Source organism: Mustela putorius, unplaced genomic scaffold (assembly GCF_011764305.1).
Source record: "Mustela putorius furo isolate JIRA1106 unplaced genomic scaffold, ASM1176430v1.1 tig00000873_pilon_pilon_pilon, whole genome shotgun sequence".
NCBI lineage: Eukaryota > Metazoa > Chordata > Mammalia > Carnivora > Mustelidae > Mustela > Mustela putorius.
Genome location: NW_025421504.1, coordinates 4,172,837 through 4,186,355, shown reverse-complemented (window position 1 = coordinate 4,186,355; position 13,519 = coordinate 4,172,837). Strand labels below are relative to the sequence as shown.

The following is a 13,519-nucleotide window of genomic DNA, read 5'->3' as shown; positions in this document are numbered from 1 at the left end:
GGTCTCTCTCCTCACAGCCTGGCCAGAGCTGGCATCCCCCTGGTCAGGGCCCTCAGCCCAGCCTTGTCATCTCGGCGAGTGACTCATGCTGGGGGTGGGGGGCCCCGAGCGCCAGGCGGGCTGTGGTAATAGCAAACCCATGACGTCCCCGTCCCTGAGGTCACTTCACACGAGGGACAAATGGTTCATTGAGGTTGGTTTGGCTGCCTGCTGGCCCCGGCAGCCCTGGTCGTGGGGACATGTCATTACCCGGGAAAGCAGTGCTGGCTCACGGGGAGGGGGCCTGGCCAGCCTCCCTCCAGCGCAGAGCATCTGTTCCCAAGGCTCTGGGCCCAGACCCAGAGGCTGCATCTCAGGTAGAGTGAGGCAACGTGGGTGCCCTCCCCCAGGGGCCACGCCGGGCTGAGGGATGCACCCGGCGGTACACAGCCTCTTCTCGGTGCATGGCGGGCAGGGACGGGCAGAAGAATCCAGGCCACAGGGAGCCCCCCCCGCCCCCCTCTGCATTTTGGCTACTGATGTCAGGCCCTTTGTCCCCAGATGTCGTGCTCCCGAGGTCTCTGGAGTGAGCTGACCGGCTCCTCTTCTTTCTTCCCCATCGTTCCCCGGAGGTGTGGGGCAGGCGAGGCACGGCCCAAGTTGCTCAGTAGAAATGAGGATGAGGGCCAAGTGGGGGAGGAGAGGGGCCTGGGGACCTGCCTGCTCAGGACTGTCCCCACATATGGGTGGCTTCCCGCTGAGCCCTTAGAGGCCTGGCCCAAACAGAGGCCGAGGCACCCAGCCTCCCCCCCCCCCCACCCTGAGCCTGGGTTTGAACCCTGAGCAGAGTTCCGTAGCACCCGCGATCCTGGGGTTGCCGGATGAGAAGGGGCACGGAGCCCAGGTGTGCCTAGACACTTGCTCCTCCCCTGGCTCCCGTTTCTAGGGCCTGTCTCCGGCTCTGGAGCACCCCCCTACCCCCGCCCCGGCCTTACAGACTAGCTTCTGGGGACATTTCCCCACAGAGGCCCGTTGATGGGAAACCAGTTCTCCTCCAGGCCCCAGAGCTTTCCCGTGTAAGCTTCGGTAGTCAGGTTTCTGCCGTTGCTAGGGACGCCTGGGAGCTGATGTCTCCCTGGGGGCCCCTCCTCCAAGCCTTCCCTGGGGGGTCTGTGGCGCAGCCCCTTCCTCAAAATGGAGGGGCACATGCCCGAGTTCCAGGCTGCTGTAAAGGCTGTTGGGAATCCCTACTTCGGCATCTTCTTTCCGCTCTTCTGAGGGTTTTTGCTTGCTTTTCTACTTTTAAATTTTTTTTTAAGATTTTTATTAAGATTTTATTTATTTGACAGAGATAGACACAGTGAGAGAGGGAACACAAACAGGGCGAGTGGGAGAGGGAGAAGCAGGCTCCCCGATGAGAAAGGAGCCTGATGCGGGGCTCGATCCCAGGACCCTGGGATCATGACCTGAGCAGACGACAGACACTTAACCGACAGAGTCACCCCGGCGCCCCTCACTTTTCTATGATTGAAAAGAGTAAAGTTGATAACCTTCTTCCATGGGCAAAAGCTATAGTCTCTTCCTCCCCCTGCCCTCTTTCTACCTCTGTCTCTACCATTCTCTCTCTTTTAAACAGCCCAAACTAGGGGGCCTGGGTGGCTCAGTTGGTTAAGCGACTGCCTTCAGGTCATGATCTCAGAATCCTGGGGCTGAGTCCCAGACTGGGCTCTCTGCTCACTCTGACCCGCTACCCAGTCCTCTCTCGCTCATTCTCTCTCTCTCTCTCTCTCTCAAATAAATAAAATCTTAAAAAATAAAAACAGGGGTGCCTGGGTGGCTCAGTGGGTTAAAGCCTCTGCCTTCAGCTCAGGTCATGATCTCAGGGTCCTGGGATCAAGCCCCGCATCGGGCTCTCTGCTCAGCACGGAGCCCGCTTCCTCCTCTCTCTCTGCCTGCCTCTCTGCCTACTTGTGATCTCTCTCTGTCAAGTAAATAAATAAAATCTTAAAAAAACAAAAACAAAAACAGCCCAAACTGAACAAAGACAGAGTAAGCAACATTGAAAGACACTGAGCTCCCCGTCACCAGAGGTGTTCAAGGGTAAGGCGAAAGGGCATGTAGGGGGCAGGCATTGAAGGGAGATCCCAGCAAGGGCTGTATGTGCCCCCGTAAGCCCTGAAGACTCTTGTGAGAGGGTGCGGGGTGGGGTTTCCCCCTTTCCTGCCCCCCCACTGAGGCTGCCGCCCAGAGCCTCCATGGCTCTTCCTCCCACCTGCTCACTGGCTGTCTCCTGGGCGGGGGCGGGGCCAGGAGCACTGTTCGGGCACATGTCCCGAGTCCAAAGGGGCAGGCGGACGGGCAGCTCCCTGGGGCCAACGTCACCTCGGTTACTGCGGCGACTTTAAAAATAAGTTCGGCCACAGAGGGCCTGTTGGCCTTTCTTCTCCGCTCGGATCCCGCTCAGATGCTGCTGTTCTTGCTGACGTGGAGCTGGGGGAAGGCTGGTGACTCAGCTCTTGTCCCCACGCTGCGGCGGTGTGAGCCGCTGCCAGCTCCTGAGCCCTTGGAGCCCAGGGTGCCTGCTCTGGAAAGGCAGCGAGGAGGGCAGGACACCGAGGGGACAGCCTGTCCTCTCGGGTATGTGGCCCAGCCAGGTGTCCTGGCAGCCACGGGGTAAGGCCCAGCCACTGGCTGCTTCAAGGCTGGGTGGATACCAGGCCGGCCCCTCCTTCCTGCCCCCTGCATGACTCTGGACGGGATGCAGTGTGGCCCTGGCCCCCCTCTGTACCTCTGGCCTCAGCTCGCTGCCAGCGGGCTGGGCACTCCAGACCCTTCCGAAGCCTTGTTCTGGGGGCTGGAGTAGGAGCAGACTCAGCAGGAATGGACTGCGGGAAGAGGGCACGAGTCAGGGATACGGCGTGAGCCCCCGCTCTCCTCCTCCCCCTTTCCAGCTGCGGGACCCCAAGCCAGAACCCCTGAAATCACCTTGGGGGGTTACAACTTCCAAGCAGTTTTCTGTCCCCGCCCCCCACCCCAGCCCCATCCCCAGGTTCACAGCCGCTGCCCCCACCTTGCAAGGTGGTCCCAGTGGCTTTCATGTCCCTGCAGGAAAGTTTACAACTGAAACAGAAAATGGGAGGCCAGGCAGGGCTGCCAGCCCCCTGGGAGCCGGCTGTGGCCATGGGAGTGGCGAGCTGCTGGGGTCCCGAGCATCTGTCCCTGGGGCTGGATGGCTTGGGCGGGTCACGGGCCGGAGGCCGGCAGCCAGGCAGCAGGGAGCAGGAGCTTGCGCGGGTCCTGCTGGCCAGCAGCTTCCTTCTGTGACCCGAAAGCATGAATTTAGAGGAGTAATACTTTGTTTAAAAAGCTCCCTGCCTCTGAGATAAGGCCAGGGCTGCTGTGGTCAGAGTTTGCTGTAAATTTTCTGAACAAAGCAGGCTGGGGTGATGGCTGGGGAGTCTGGGGAACAGATTAATCATGTGCTAAGAAAACGGCATTCCCCTTTGAAGTGAAACCTTATGGTTGCATTTAAGCAGCCGGGCAGATGGAGGAAGGGTGTTCTGTGGCATGCGGGCTCGTGAAATGTCAGCTGTACCCACAGACGGGCTTCACGGGAAGCTTCACACCCCGGCAGCTCGAGAGACGCGGTGGTCGGACCCTGATGGCGTCCCAGGGCCGTGGGAAGGGAGAGGGGTTCCCGGTGCCTTGGTTGGGGTGCGGAGGGCACCCTGCTTGTCGTCCCAAATGCTGGGGCTGCCTGGTGGCTGGCGGGCATTCGGGGAGTCTGCACGCATCCTGAATGCGCCCCGTGCCCCTGTGAGCTGATCCTCTGTCAGGAGTCCCCGTGACCCGGCCGTCCTCTGAAGGAAACTGAGCTGTCATTCCCCAGGGATTTGACAGGTTCTTGAGGAGTCCTCTGCGCGCCGGGAGGCGAGGAAGCAACTGTCTCAGGTCTCCTGGGAGACCCTGGGATGGTCGCACTGGTATTTAAGATGGAAACGACAGACAGGAAGCCAGCCGGGGGGCACCTTAGGGACGCTGCCCAGGCAGTGGGAGCCGCAGAGGAAAAGGTCCTGAGGCAGAGGACGGTGTGAAGGAGCGGGCCGTGAGCAGACCAGGTGGAGATGGACGCGGGCGCGTGGGACCTTGGCAGCCAAGGGAAGGCGTCTGCAGTTGATTCTGAGCAGGATCGAGGGCACGGGAGGTGACATAATGTGATCTTGAAGCGTCACTGAGATCCGGATGGAGGGGGCCAGCGTGGAAGCAAGCTCCCGGCTGGGGAGGCTGTGCCGGACCACCAGCGGGAGAGGGGGGCTGGGAGCGGCAGCCCGTTGTTCAGTTCCGGGGTACCCTGTGAGCCGGCTGTTAAACACAGCCGTCGTGAGAAATGTAATCACGTAGCATACGAACACGTAATTCATATTTTGGGGAATGTATATACAATAAAAAGTAAGTTATATGTAAATTATTGCTTAAAATTAAGTGCTGTGGAATTACCGTACAGTCCAGCAGTTGGGGTTCCGGGTAGATGCGCGAGGGCGGGGGCGCAGGCCTCCGAGACCGGCCCACGCCCGGGTTCCCAGCCGCTTATTCCCCACAGCCAAAAAGTGGAAGCAACCCAAGTGTCCATCGACGGCTGGATGGGTACACAAAATGTGCAGTGGGCCTACGGCAGAACATCAGCCTTAAAAAGGAAGGAAATCCTGACACACTTGGCCACACGGACGAACCTTGAGGACCGTGAGCTCGGTGAGCTAAGCCCGACCCAGAAGGATAAACACTATGATCTCACTCGTGTGAGGTTCCCTCGAGCTGCAGAGTTCACAGAGACACAAAGTAGAGGGGAGACTGCGGGGGCTGGGGGGGCACACGGGGAGACAGGGGTGGGTGGAAAGAAGTGTCAGTCAGGGGGACAGCCACAGTCCTGGGAATGGCCGGGATTGATGTGTTCAGTGCATGTCGCTGTGGGCCGAGGTCCGGTTTGAGTGCTACGCCTCATGTTCTGTGTGCATTTTGGCATCACCCTATTAGAAACAAATCATGTTAGATGAGAAACAAATCACATTATAAAACTAAGTTATCTGCTCCATTTATATAAATTCCTTTAGACATTAGGCAGCATGCACCCCTGGAGGGTGTTGGACCCGGGGTGGGGGCACTTGAGGTCAGAAGCAGCCGGACCCACAGATTTCCACTTTGGAGATGGAAAGTCACTGATGGCCTGACCGTGGGGTGAGGAGTGAGGGGACCCAAGGCTGATGCCTAGGCCCTTGGACTGAGCCGTTAGGTTGATGGAGGGACTGTTTACAAAGGTGGCGGACAGAGGGAGCTTGGGGGCTGTGGAGGGTCGGGCAGCCGACGGATCCAAGGCTCTGGAGCTCATGGAGGCTCTACTGTGCGCCATGCGTGGGTTGGGCTGAGGCCATGGGCGCCTGTCCTGGTCTTTGAGGAAACAGATGGTCCACTTAACAGGGTGTCCTGTCCAAAGGCTCAGAGCAGCCGGGCAAAGAGCCACTGTCCTCCCCTTGCTCTCCTGTCCCCGCATGGAGTCCCGGGTCATGGATGCAGGGGTTGAGCCAAACGGCTGTTTCCGCCCATCCACTTCCTAACTCCCTCTTTCCCAAGGCTCATCCCACCGGGGCCTGACCCATGGGGTTTCTCTCCAGGCCTGGTCTTGCCCATTTCCAGAAAAGTCTAAAACTGGACTTCATATTAGACCTTTCTTATCTACCCCTGGCCCGTCAAGGATTATTAAAACTTGCTGCTTGCTGTTGGGATGTCCCCAGCCCCACAATCCCCTCAGGATGACCACCTGCACAACAGCGTTCCTCATCTACAGCGGGTTTGGGGCTTCACACAGCAGAAATGTCTTCTCTCGTGGTTCTAGAGGCTACACCCTGAAATCAAGGTGTCAGCAGGGCCGCACTCCCTCTGAAGCCTCGAGGGAAGAATCCTTCCTCACCTCTTCCAGCCTCTGGGGTCCCAAGTGTCCCCAGCTTGTGACCACACCCTCCAATCTCTGCCCCCAACTTCACATGGCTGCTCTGCATCTCCTCCTTTTGACCTCTTACAGGGACACTTGTCCTTGGATTTAGGGGCCGTCCTAATCCAGGGTGATCTTCTCTGCAGGGTGATCACATCTGCAGAGATCCTCATACCGAATCGGGTCCCATTCTGAAGTTCGTGAGGATGTGTGTGTTTTTGAAGCACCCACCGCAGTTCTCCTGGGGGAATCTGGGAGGTGGGTGTCCCCTCCGGTGTCCCCTCTAATCACTCTTTCCCCTTGGGCCAGGCTTATAGTCTTGCCTTCTCCGTGGCCATCACAGAATGCGGACGCCTTATTCTGTTTTTCTGGCCAAATTTAAGCTCCCTTTCCTCTCTCTGCTATGGCTCCCTTGATCTGCCCAGCACCCCAGCCCAGCCTGCCCTCCGCCTCCCCACCCTTTGCCCTGACTGTTCTGCCCTGAGAAGGGGGCTGGGAACCCCTCACCTCCCCATAAGGCCTACTTTGCAGACTGGACGGAGCCATCGGAGGTGATGGAAGGTCGGGCTGAGACAGAACTGGGTGCAGGATTTCTGCGGGGAAAGTGAAGGCCGGAGCACGGCCAGATTGTTTTCGGGTTTGGAGAAGGTGATTATTATGTGAAGGGTGGTGCTCAGCTGTTTGCCATCGCCTCTGAAGACAGACAAAAAGGAGGAAATAAATGATGTACAATTAGAGCAGTTGGTTAGATACAAGGGTGAACTTCCTGGCTGGGAGTGTGGCCAAGTGCTGGGTATGGTTTCCCGAGGGAGCTTGGGGACCGCTCCTTACCTGGAGGTGTCAAGGCCCAGGGGCAGCGGTGGCCCGTGGTGGTTAAGCCGAAGGCAGGGGTGTGGACCGGATGGGCACTTTCTGGCCGTGGAAGTTGGCTCCCTCCTGCCCATTGTCCTTTGGGTTCCCACAGGGGAGCCTTTGGCGAGGAGGCGTGCACCAGGGCTGGGCTCCCCGAGGAGATAAGCACACATCTGTTCAGCTCTAAGAAGGGGACACGAAGAATGCATAGAAGCTGACTCTATGCTAATCTGGGGGAGCTCCAGGCCAGCTCTTTGGAACAATCGCATGGGTGTGTCTGCACTCCCCAGGGGCTTTGTATAAGCACACGGGAGAATTATGCCATGGACCAGCACCTTCCCAGGGGCCTGTGTAGTTAGGCCTCTTTGCAGGGGCAGTGGACCACCCAGCTGCCCAGTACTGGGCGGAACAGGTGGCCCAGAGAGCTTGGCTGTTCAGCAGGCCCGGTGCTGGCTTTGCAGCAGGATGTGCCGGGGCCGCTGGAAAGGCTGTTGGGGTGCCCGCGATGGCAGCGCTGACTCCCTGGCTGAAACCCGGGCTCCAGGCAGAGGAGGGTGTGTGCGCATCCGAAGTGTCTGTGGTTTTGCAGTTCCATGTCCACAAACTCACTTAGTTGAAAATAGTTCAAAATATCCAAAGCATGAGGGAGGGAGTGACCACTTTTTTTTTTTTTTTAAAGAAAGTACTCGGTTTCAGCTGCTTGATAAAGCCACCCAACCCTGTGTTCTCAGAAGAGATGGGGAGGGACTGGGATGTCAGTCAGGCCTCTGCATCCCCTGCCCTTTCGGGATCTTTCCAGACTAGGGGTGTGGAGGCTGAGAGGGGAGTGGCAGTCATCAACCTGAGACCCAGGACAGCCCTCCAGCTCCTGCCAGCCTCACCAGGAGGGTCTAGTCCCTGCCGGGGACTCTCACTGGGCTTGAGGGCCTGATTTGGGGCAGATGTTCTGGGTCTAAGGTAATGAGCGGGACAGCGGGCCAGAGCAGACAGCCTAACTGACGAGCCCCGGAAGGGACAGGAAGGCCCCTCCGCTGTGGGGGCCAGCCCTGGAGAGCCCTTCCTGGGGGCTCGGTCCTTTTGCTTCGACGGTTCCAACCCAGCCTGGAGGACCTGCCTGCCTCCCTTGTAGATGACAGAATTTAATCAGTGTTTGCCAACCCATGGGCACCTGTAGAAACGGCTGTCTTGGAGGGCAAGACCAGGCCCGAGGTACAGGGGAGACGGCAAGCCCCCCTTCTCCCCATTCCGAACTCCTTCCTTCAAACATCGCCGCCTTACAGGGGGAAAGGCCGAGGTTGACGCCCGCTGCCACCAAGCAGCCCCCCCCCACCTTATTGTGGAAGCTGCGGGTGGCACATTCCGCTGGCTGTTCGGGTAGGGGTGCTCCTTCCTTGCTCCTTGCTGGCACTTTTTCTGTCACCTGGCTCAGAGGGTGCAGCAAGGGACCCCGGGGGTATACGGGTGTGGGTGGGGGGAGTCGCTGGAGGGCCCCCCCCCGCCCCCGGGCCATGTGACTCCGGCGCTCGCCCCTCGCTCCGCGGCTCCCGGCCCACAGGCGGGGGTCCCGCGGCCCGCCAGCTCGGGCGCTTAACCCTTGCAGGCGCTGAGCGCGCGCAGGCGGCGGCGGCGGCGGCGGTGAACTTTGTTTGGCTGCGTAAATAAAACCTCCCGCTGGAGGAACCCTGCGCCCCAGGGAAGGGGAGGAATCTCTCCCCCCCACATTCGGCGCCGCCCCCGCGCCGCCGCCCGGCCCCCACATCCGCCCACATCTGGCCGCGGCGGGGCGTCCGGGGGGGAGGGGCCGAGCCGCGTCGGTCGCCGTCCCCCGGCGCGGGCCAGGCGGGGAGGAGCGGGGCGCCGGGTCGGGCGCCCAGGACTCGGCCTGTCCCCGCGGAGGCGGCGGCGGCGGCGGCGGCGGCGCGGGCCCCAGCACCCGCCCCCCCACCCCACCCCCAGGCCCGGGCCTTGACGGGCGGGCGGAGCAGCCAGTGCGAGCCGGGGAGGCCGGGCCGGGTGCGGGAACCTGATCCGCTCGGGCGGCGGGGGCGGGGCGGGGCGGGGGCGCGGGGAGCCGAGGCCCGGCGCCCGCCCGCCTCCCCCATTCATTCAGCGGAGCCCGGGGGCCGAGGGGCTCGGCGGCCAGCTCTGCTCGGCGGGAGCGCGGGCGCAGGGCCCGGGCCGCCGGGGCGCTTCCTCGCCGCCGCCCTCCGCGCGCCGCGCCGCCCCGCCCGCCAGCCACCATGTCCGACCCCGCGGTCAACGCGCAGCTGGACGGGATCATCTCGGACTTCGAAGGTGGGTGCCGGGCGCGCCGCGGGCGCGAGGAGGGGCGGGCGGGACCCCCCGAAGGGGCGCCCTCCCGCCGCGCGCCCCTTGTCCCGCGCCGCCTACGTGGAGGACCCGGTTCGGGGGCCCGCGCGCCTCGGCGGCTCCCGCGCTGCCTCCCGGCTTCCTTCCTTTTATTGTATTTGCCGAACGGCGACAGCCCCCTCGAGGGCTCGCGGGGCGCCCGCGGTACTGGCCGGGGCTCGCTGCTCTCTCGGGGCCGTCGCTCGTTCCCCTCCCTGCGGCGCTGCCCGTCGGCCCTCGGGCCCCCGCGGCCCTGCGGCGGGGCGGGGAGCGGGTCACCCGCCTCTGCGTCCTGCCCGGAGCGCGGCCGCCCTCCCCCACACCCGTTTCGGGGCCGGACCGAGCCGAATCCTCGCCGGGGAGGCCGCTGAGCGGACACGGCTCGGGGCCGGTGGGGTCTAGAGGGGGGCGCCCTTTGGCCCCCCAGTCCAAGCCCGGGGACACCCCCTTCCGTCTCCCGGAGTCGGGCGGCGCGGGGGAGGAGGGGCCTGCGTGCGGGTGGGGAGCGCGTTTGGGTCCCCTCCCCCCTTCGGGGTTTACGGAGTGTGCCGGGACTTGGGGGCTCTTCCCTCCGAGTGCGCCGGGCTCCCCAGCCCTGTGTGTGCGTGTGTGTGCGTGTGTGTGCGCGCGCCTTCGTGCGCCCTCGCGGCGGCCCGTGGCTTTTGGTCCTGGCGTCCTGGGGAGTAAATAAAGCGGTCGGGAGGGAAGCGCACACAATAGTACGCTGCGCTTCTGGGCCCGGAATTCTGAGGGGCGGGCCTGCCTCTGCTGGGACCTGGAGCCCCCGCCCCTGCAGGGGGCTCCCAGGCAGCCTTGGGCCGAGCCGTCTGGTGGGCCTGGCCTTGGGGCTGCTAGGCTGGAAGAAGTTTTAGGTGTCCAGGTGCCAGGCCGAGCCAGGAGGTCCTCTAACACCCCCACGCCCCCACCCCCGTCCCCACACACAGGATGTGTGTGTCCCTGAGCTCTGAGGCACACATGGTCTGCTGGGGTCGGCAGCATCTCTGGGGCCTTCTGGGGACCAGAGTCTGGCTGGATCCCAAGCAGAGCCGGGGCAGCCGTGATTCTGGGCTGGGCATAGGCTGGCCCAGGCAGGGGTGTGAAGAGACGAGAGTGTTTGGGGTCTAGTGCGCCGGCACACCCAGGCAGGGGACGGGCCTGCGGTCGCCTGGCTTGCTGGCGGCTGCACTTCTGTGATTGTGACCCTGAGCGCCAAACAAGGGAGGCTGTGGTCTGCAGGACTGTGACGGCTTCTGCTCTGCTCTTGGGACCTTTTGGGTAACGTGCTTCTGCTGGAGTGTCCCTGCGTCTCCTTCGTTGTGTTTCGCCTTCTGCGGGCCCCGTGTGGCTCTCTTTTGAGACTCCCACAGTTGCTCTCGGGGCCTCTCCTCTCCAAAGTGTCCCAGTGCGAAAACCCGCGGGGCTGGAGGCGACTGCCCTCTCCAGGTCGCGCGCTGTGTCACACCCTCCCTGGGGCCCGTGCCAGCAAGCTTGGCCTGCAGTCCCTGGCCCGGAAGCGTCCTGCGGGAAGCCGGGGTTGGGAGGTGGGAAGAACAGGATTCCGGGGTAGCCCTGAGGCAGGAGGGGGAGTGGAGATTTGGGGATGGCGTGGTCCTGTAGCCGGCCCTGTTCGCACCTCTGCTTCCAGGTCCCCGTGTGTAACTCCATCCTGACCCCAGCGGGCCCCATCTGGAGATGCTGGCCGCCTCCACCCGCTCTCCCAGGCGGCTTCTTGACCCTCTCATTTGGTCTGAGACAATGGCCGCATTGAGACCAGCTTGGTGCGACAGTGGGCAGCCTTGTGACTCCAGGGGGAGATTTCTCACTCTTTGGGACCCTCTAGTTCCCTGTGGTCGCCAGTCGCTCTGTTGTGTGCTCTGACAAGCTGAAAGGGTCCTGAAGGGCAACAGGTCGGGGGTTCGAGCCCCCCCCAGGCTTTTGGCTGGAAGGGTGTGTAAGGGCCCTGCTCATCCAGCTCAGGGACCGGAAGGGCCTCCCTGACGTGCCCCAGGAGCTCGGGGTGGAGTTGGGTATTGGGTGTTGGGTGCTGGGCCTGGATTGTTCAGAGGTGGGGAAGGGGCCGTCCGCAAGGGAGGACAGGGCGTGACCCAAAGCTGCGGTGACAGATACAGTGTGGCAGGGCCCAGGCAGAGAAAGGTCACCATGGAGGAGGCAGAACTTAGGAAAGTCGGAATCAATTGCAGGAGGGAGGGGGAAGCACGCAGGTCCCGCGCAGCAGGCAGAAGCGGGGGAGGCCGGAATGAGCTGGTCCACGGGAGAATGGGGCACAGGGAGGGGCCAGTTGGAGCGGAGCAGAGGACCAGGCCAGGCGCGCCTGCCCGGGGTTGGGACTCTGCTGGGGCGGCAGCCGGAGTGTCGAGAGCAGAGTTGGAGGAGCTCTGGTCTGGGTCCGTGGGGTTTCTCCAGGTTTCTGAAAGGTAGGACGAAAAAAAGGGTTAGGAAGGAGCCGGCCAGCCTCACAGCTGCTGCTGTACCCCCAGAGTCCTGGGGCCTGGTGACGTGTGTACTCACTGTTGTGGAACAGAAGCGCCCCCCCACCCCCGGGCCACCACCAAAGCCCGGCAGGTTCCCAGCCACAGCGTTGTTGGGGGCGGTTTGCAGTGCTCGCAGAGTGGAACCCTGCAGGGGCCCAGAGGGCCCTCCCTGGGGGTCTTGGGAGGTTTGGAGCAAATGGGAGTATCCAGGTCAGGGTGGCATGCCCTGCGGGGCAGAGGGGAAGGCACCTGGGGTGGGGTGCAGGGTGGGTGTCCCAGCCGGAGCTGCGCGGCCCTGCAGGGCCGACAGGAAGCTGCCCCAGGTGGATGTGTGTGTGGGTGTGTGGATGGATCTACCAATGCCCCACTCCTGGGCACATCTGTCCCCTGCCTTGGGGGGCGCTGTTCTTGTTTTGGCTCTGTCCCATCGTCGGGGAGGCATGGGGGTCTGTCAGGTTCACATCTCCCACCAGGCATTGAGAGGGTGGCAGTGGTCTTGATGGGCCTGAACGTCCCACACTGGCCTTGGCCTTCCCTTGAAGGATGACCTTGGGGCTCTGTGGCGAATCCTTGTGTAGGGGAGAGAAGAGAGTTTTGTATTTTTGCTCATTTGAATTTTTTAGAGTTTTGATTCCCCCCCCCCATACCCCCTGGGAAGATGGGCCTGGGACAGATGACTCCTTCCCTGATCCCACCCCTGGTCGGTGCAGGCATGGAGCCGTTGGACGGCGTGTTCTTGGGTAAGAGCAGGCCAGATCTGTTATCGCAAAGGCTATTACAAGTCTGGTCTTTGTGTAACAAAGCCCTTCCAAGTGCCAGCTGCGGGCCTGCCTTCCTCGGCGCTGTTTGCTGGAACCCTGTTTGCCTGCGGTGAAAGAATCCTGAAAGTCCTTGATGTGTGTGGGAACGCCGTCTGGCCCAGAACCTCGGCACTCCGGTCCCACACCTGAGCTCTGTTGCATACAGGTGTTGCCTGTTCTTCCAGACCCTCTGCTGTCTGTTTGGAGGACCCTTCTAGAGGGGTCCTGGAGGCTCTGCGCCCCAGAGAGCAGGCTGGTGGGCCTGGGGTCGGGGGCAGGGAGCGGGTCTCCTGGGGGCAGGGATGGGGCCACACAGACAAGCCCACTCATCTGGGAGCCCAGACACCTCTGGGACGGGCGCTCCCTCGCCTGCTAGATGCAGGGCCCCCGTTCCTCCCAGAAGGACAAGGCCTGTTGCTTGGTGATGGGTACAGACTTGTCCCTAATTAATGCCAGTGGGCCTCTCGAGTGATGCCTCCTGCTTTTCAGCCACACGCAGAGCCCCGGGAGTACTTCCTCCCTGTTGGTGGCACCTTGGAGGCAGGAGGGGGAAGCCAGACGGTGGTGAGGTCCCTCGGCCAGACTGGAGGAGCCGGGCCTTGGGGATTCGGCTGATGCCTCTTCCGCAGTGATGACGGGGCAGCTTCCTTAGGATCCAGCTGCCCCCACAGCAGGGGCCCGGTGCTCTGGGTGGCCTGAGCAGGGGACCGAGCACAGCCTGGGCTTCGGTGCAGGTAGGACAGCTGGGGTGCATGCTCGGGGTGGCAGGAGCACCTGTGTCGTGGGATCCTGGGCAGAGTGTCCCACCTGGGCCGGGGAGGTGGGGGCCTGTCTCACGCTGCAGGGTGTCCATCTGGAAGGGCTTCTGGAGGACAGGGATCTCCGGGAGGGTTTGGACCAAGGCAGGTGGGCAGAGCTTGCTTCCAGAGCGGGAGGGCCTTCCAGAAGCTGAGGGCTGGGGCAGCCGAGAGCCCCCTTGGTGCAGGGCTCAGGAGGGTGAGCCCGCTGCCATTGAACACTGTGTGGCGCACGGGAAGTCTCTGAGCTCGAGCCAGAGTTGACCC

At 62.4% G+C, this 13,519-nt stretch overlaps 1 protein-coding gene across 4 annotated transcripts in view; it reads left to right on the top strand.

Moving 5' to 3' along the window:
- SEPTIN9 (septin 9) overlaps nucleotides 1-13,519 on the top strand; it is a 144,403-nt gene that overhangs the window by 48,014 nt on the left and 82,870 nt on the right. The window contains exon 1 of one of the 4 annotated variants that reach the window (XM_045085829.1): nucleotides 8,906-9,109. The exons of 2 other annotated variants lie outside the window; for them this stretch is intronic. In XM_045085829.1, coding sequence (XP_044941764.1) covers nucleotides 9,055-9,109 — 55 coding nt within the window. In that variant the 5' untranslated portion in view covers nucleotides 8,906-9,054. Of the gene's footprint in view, nucleotides 1-8,905; nucleotides 9,110-11,405; nucleotides 11,599-13,519 lie in introns of those variants that run through there. One more of the 4 variants, XM_004748817.3, reaches the window with a different exon arrangement.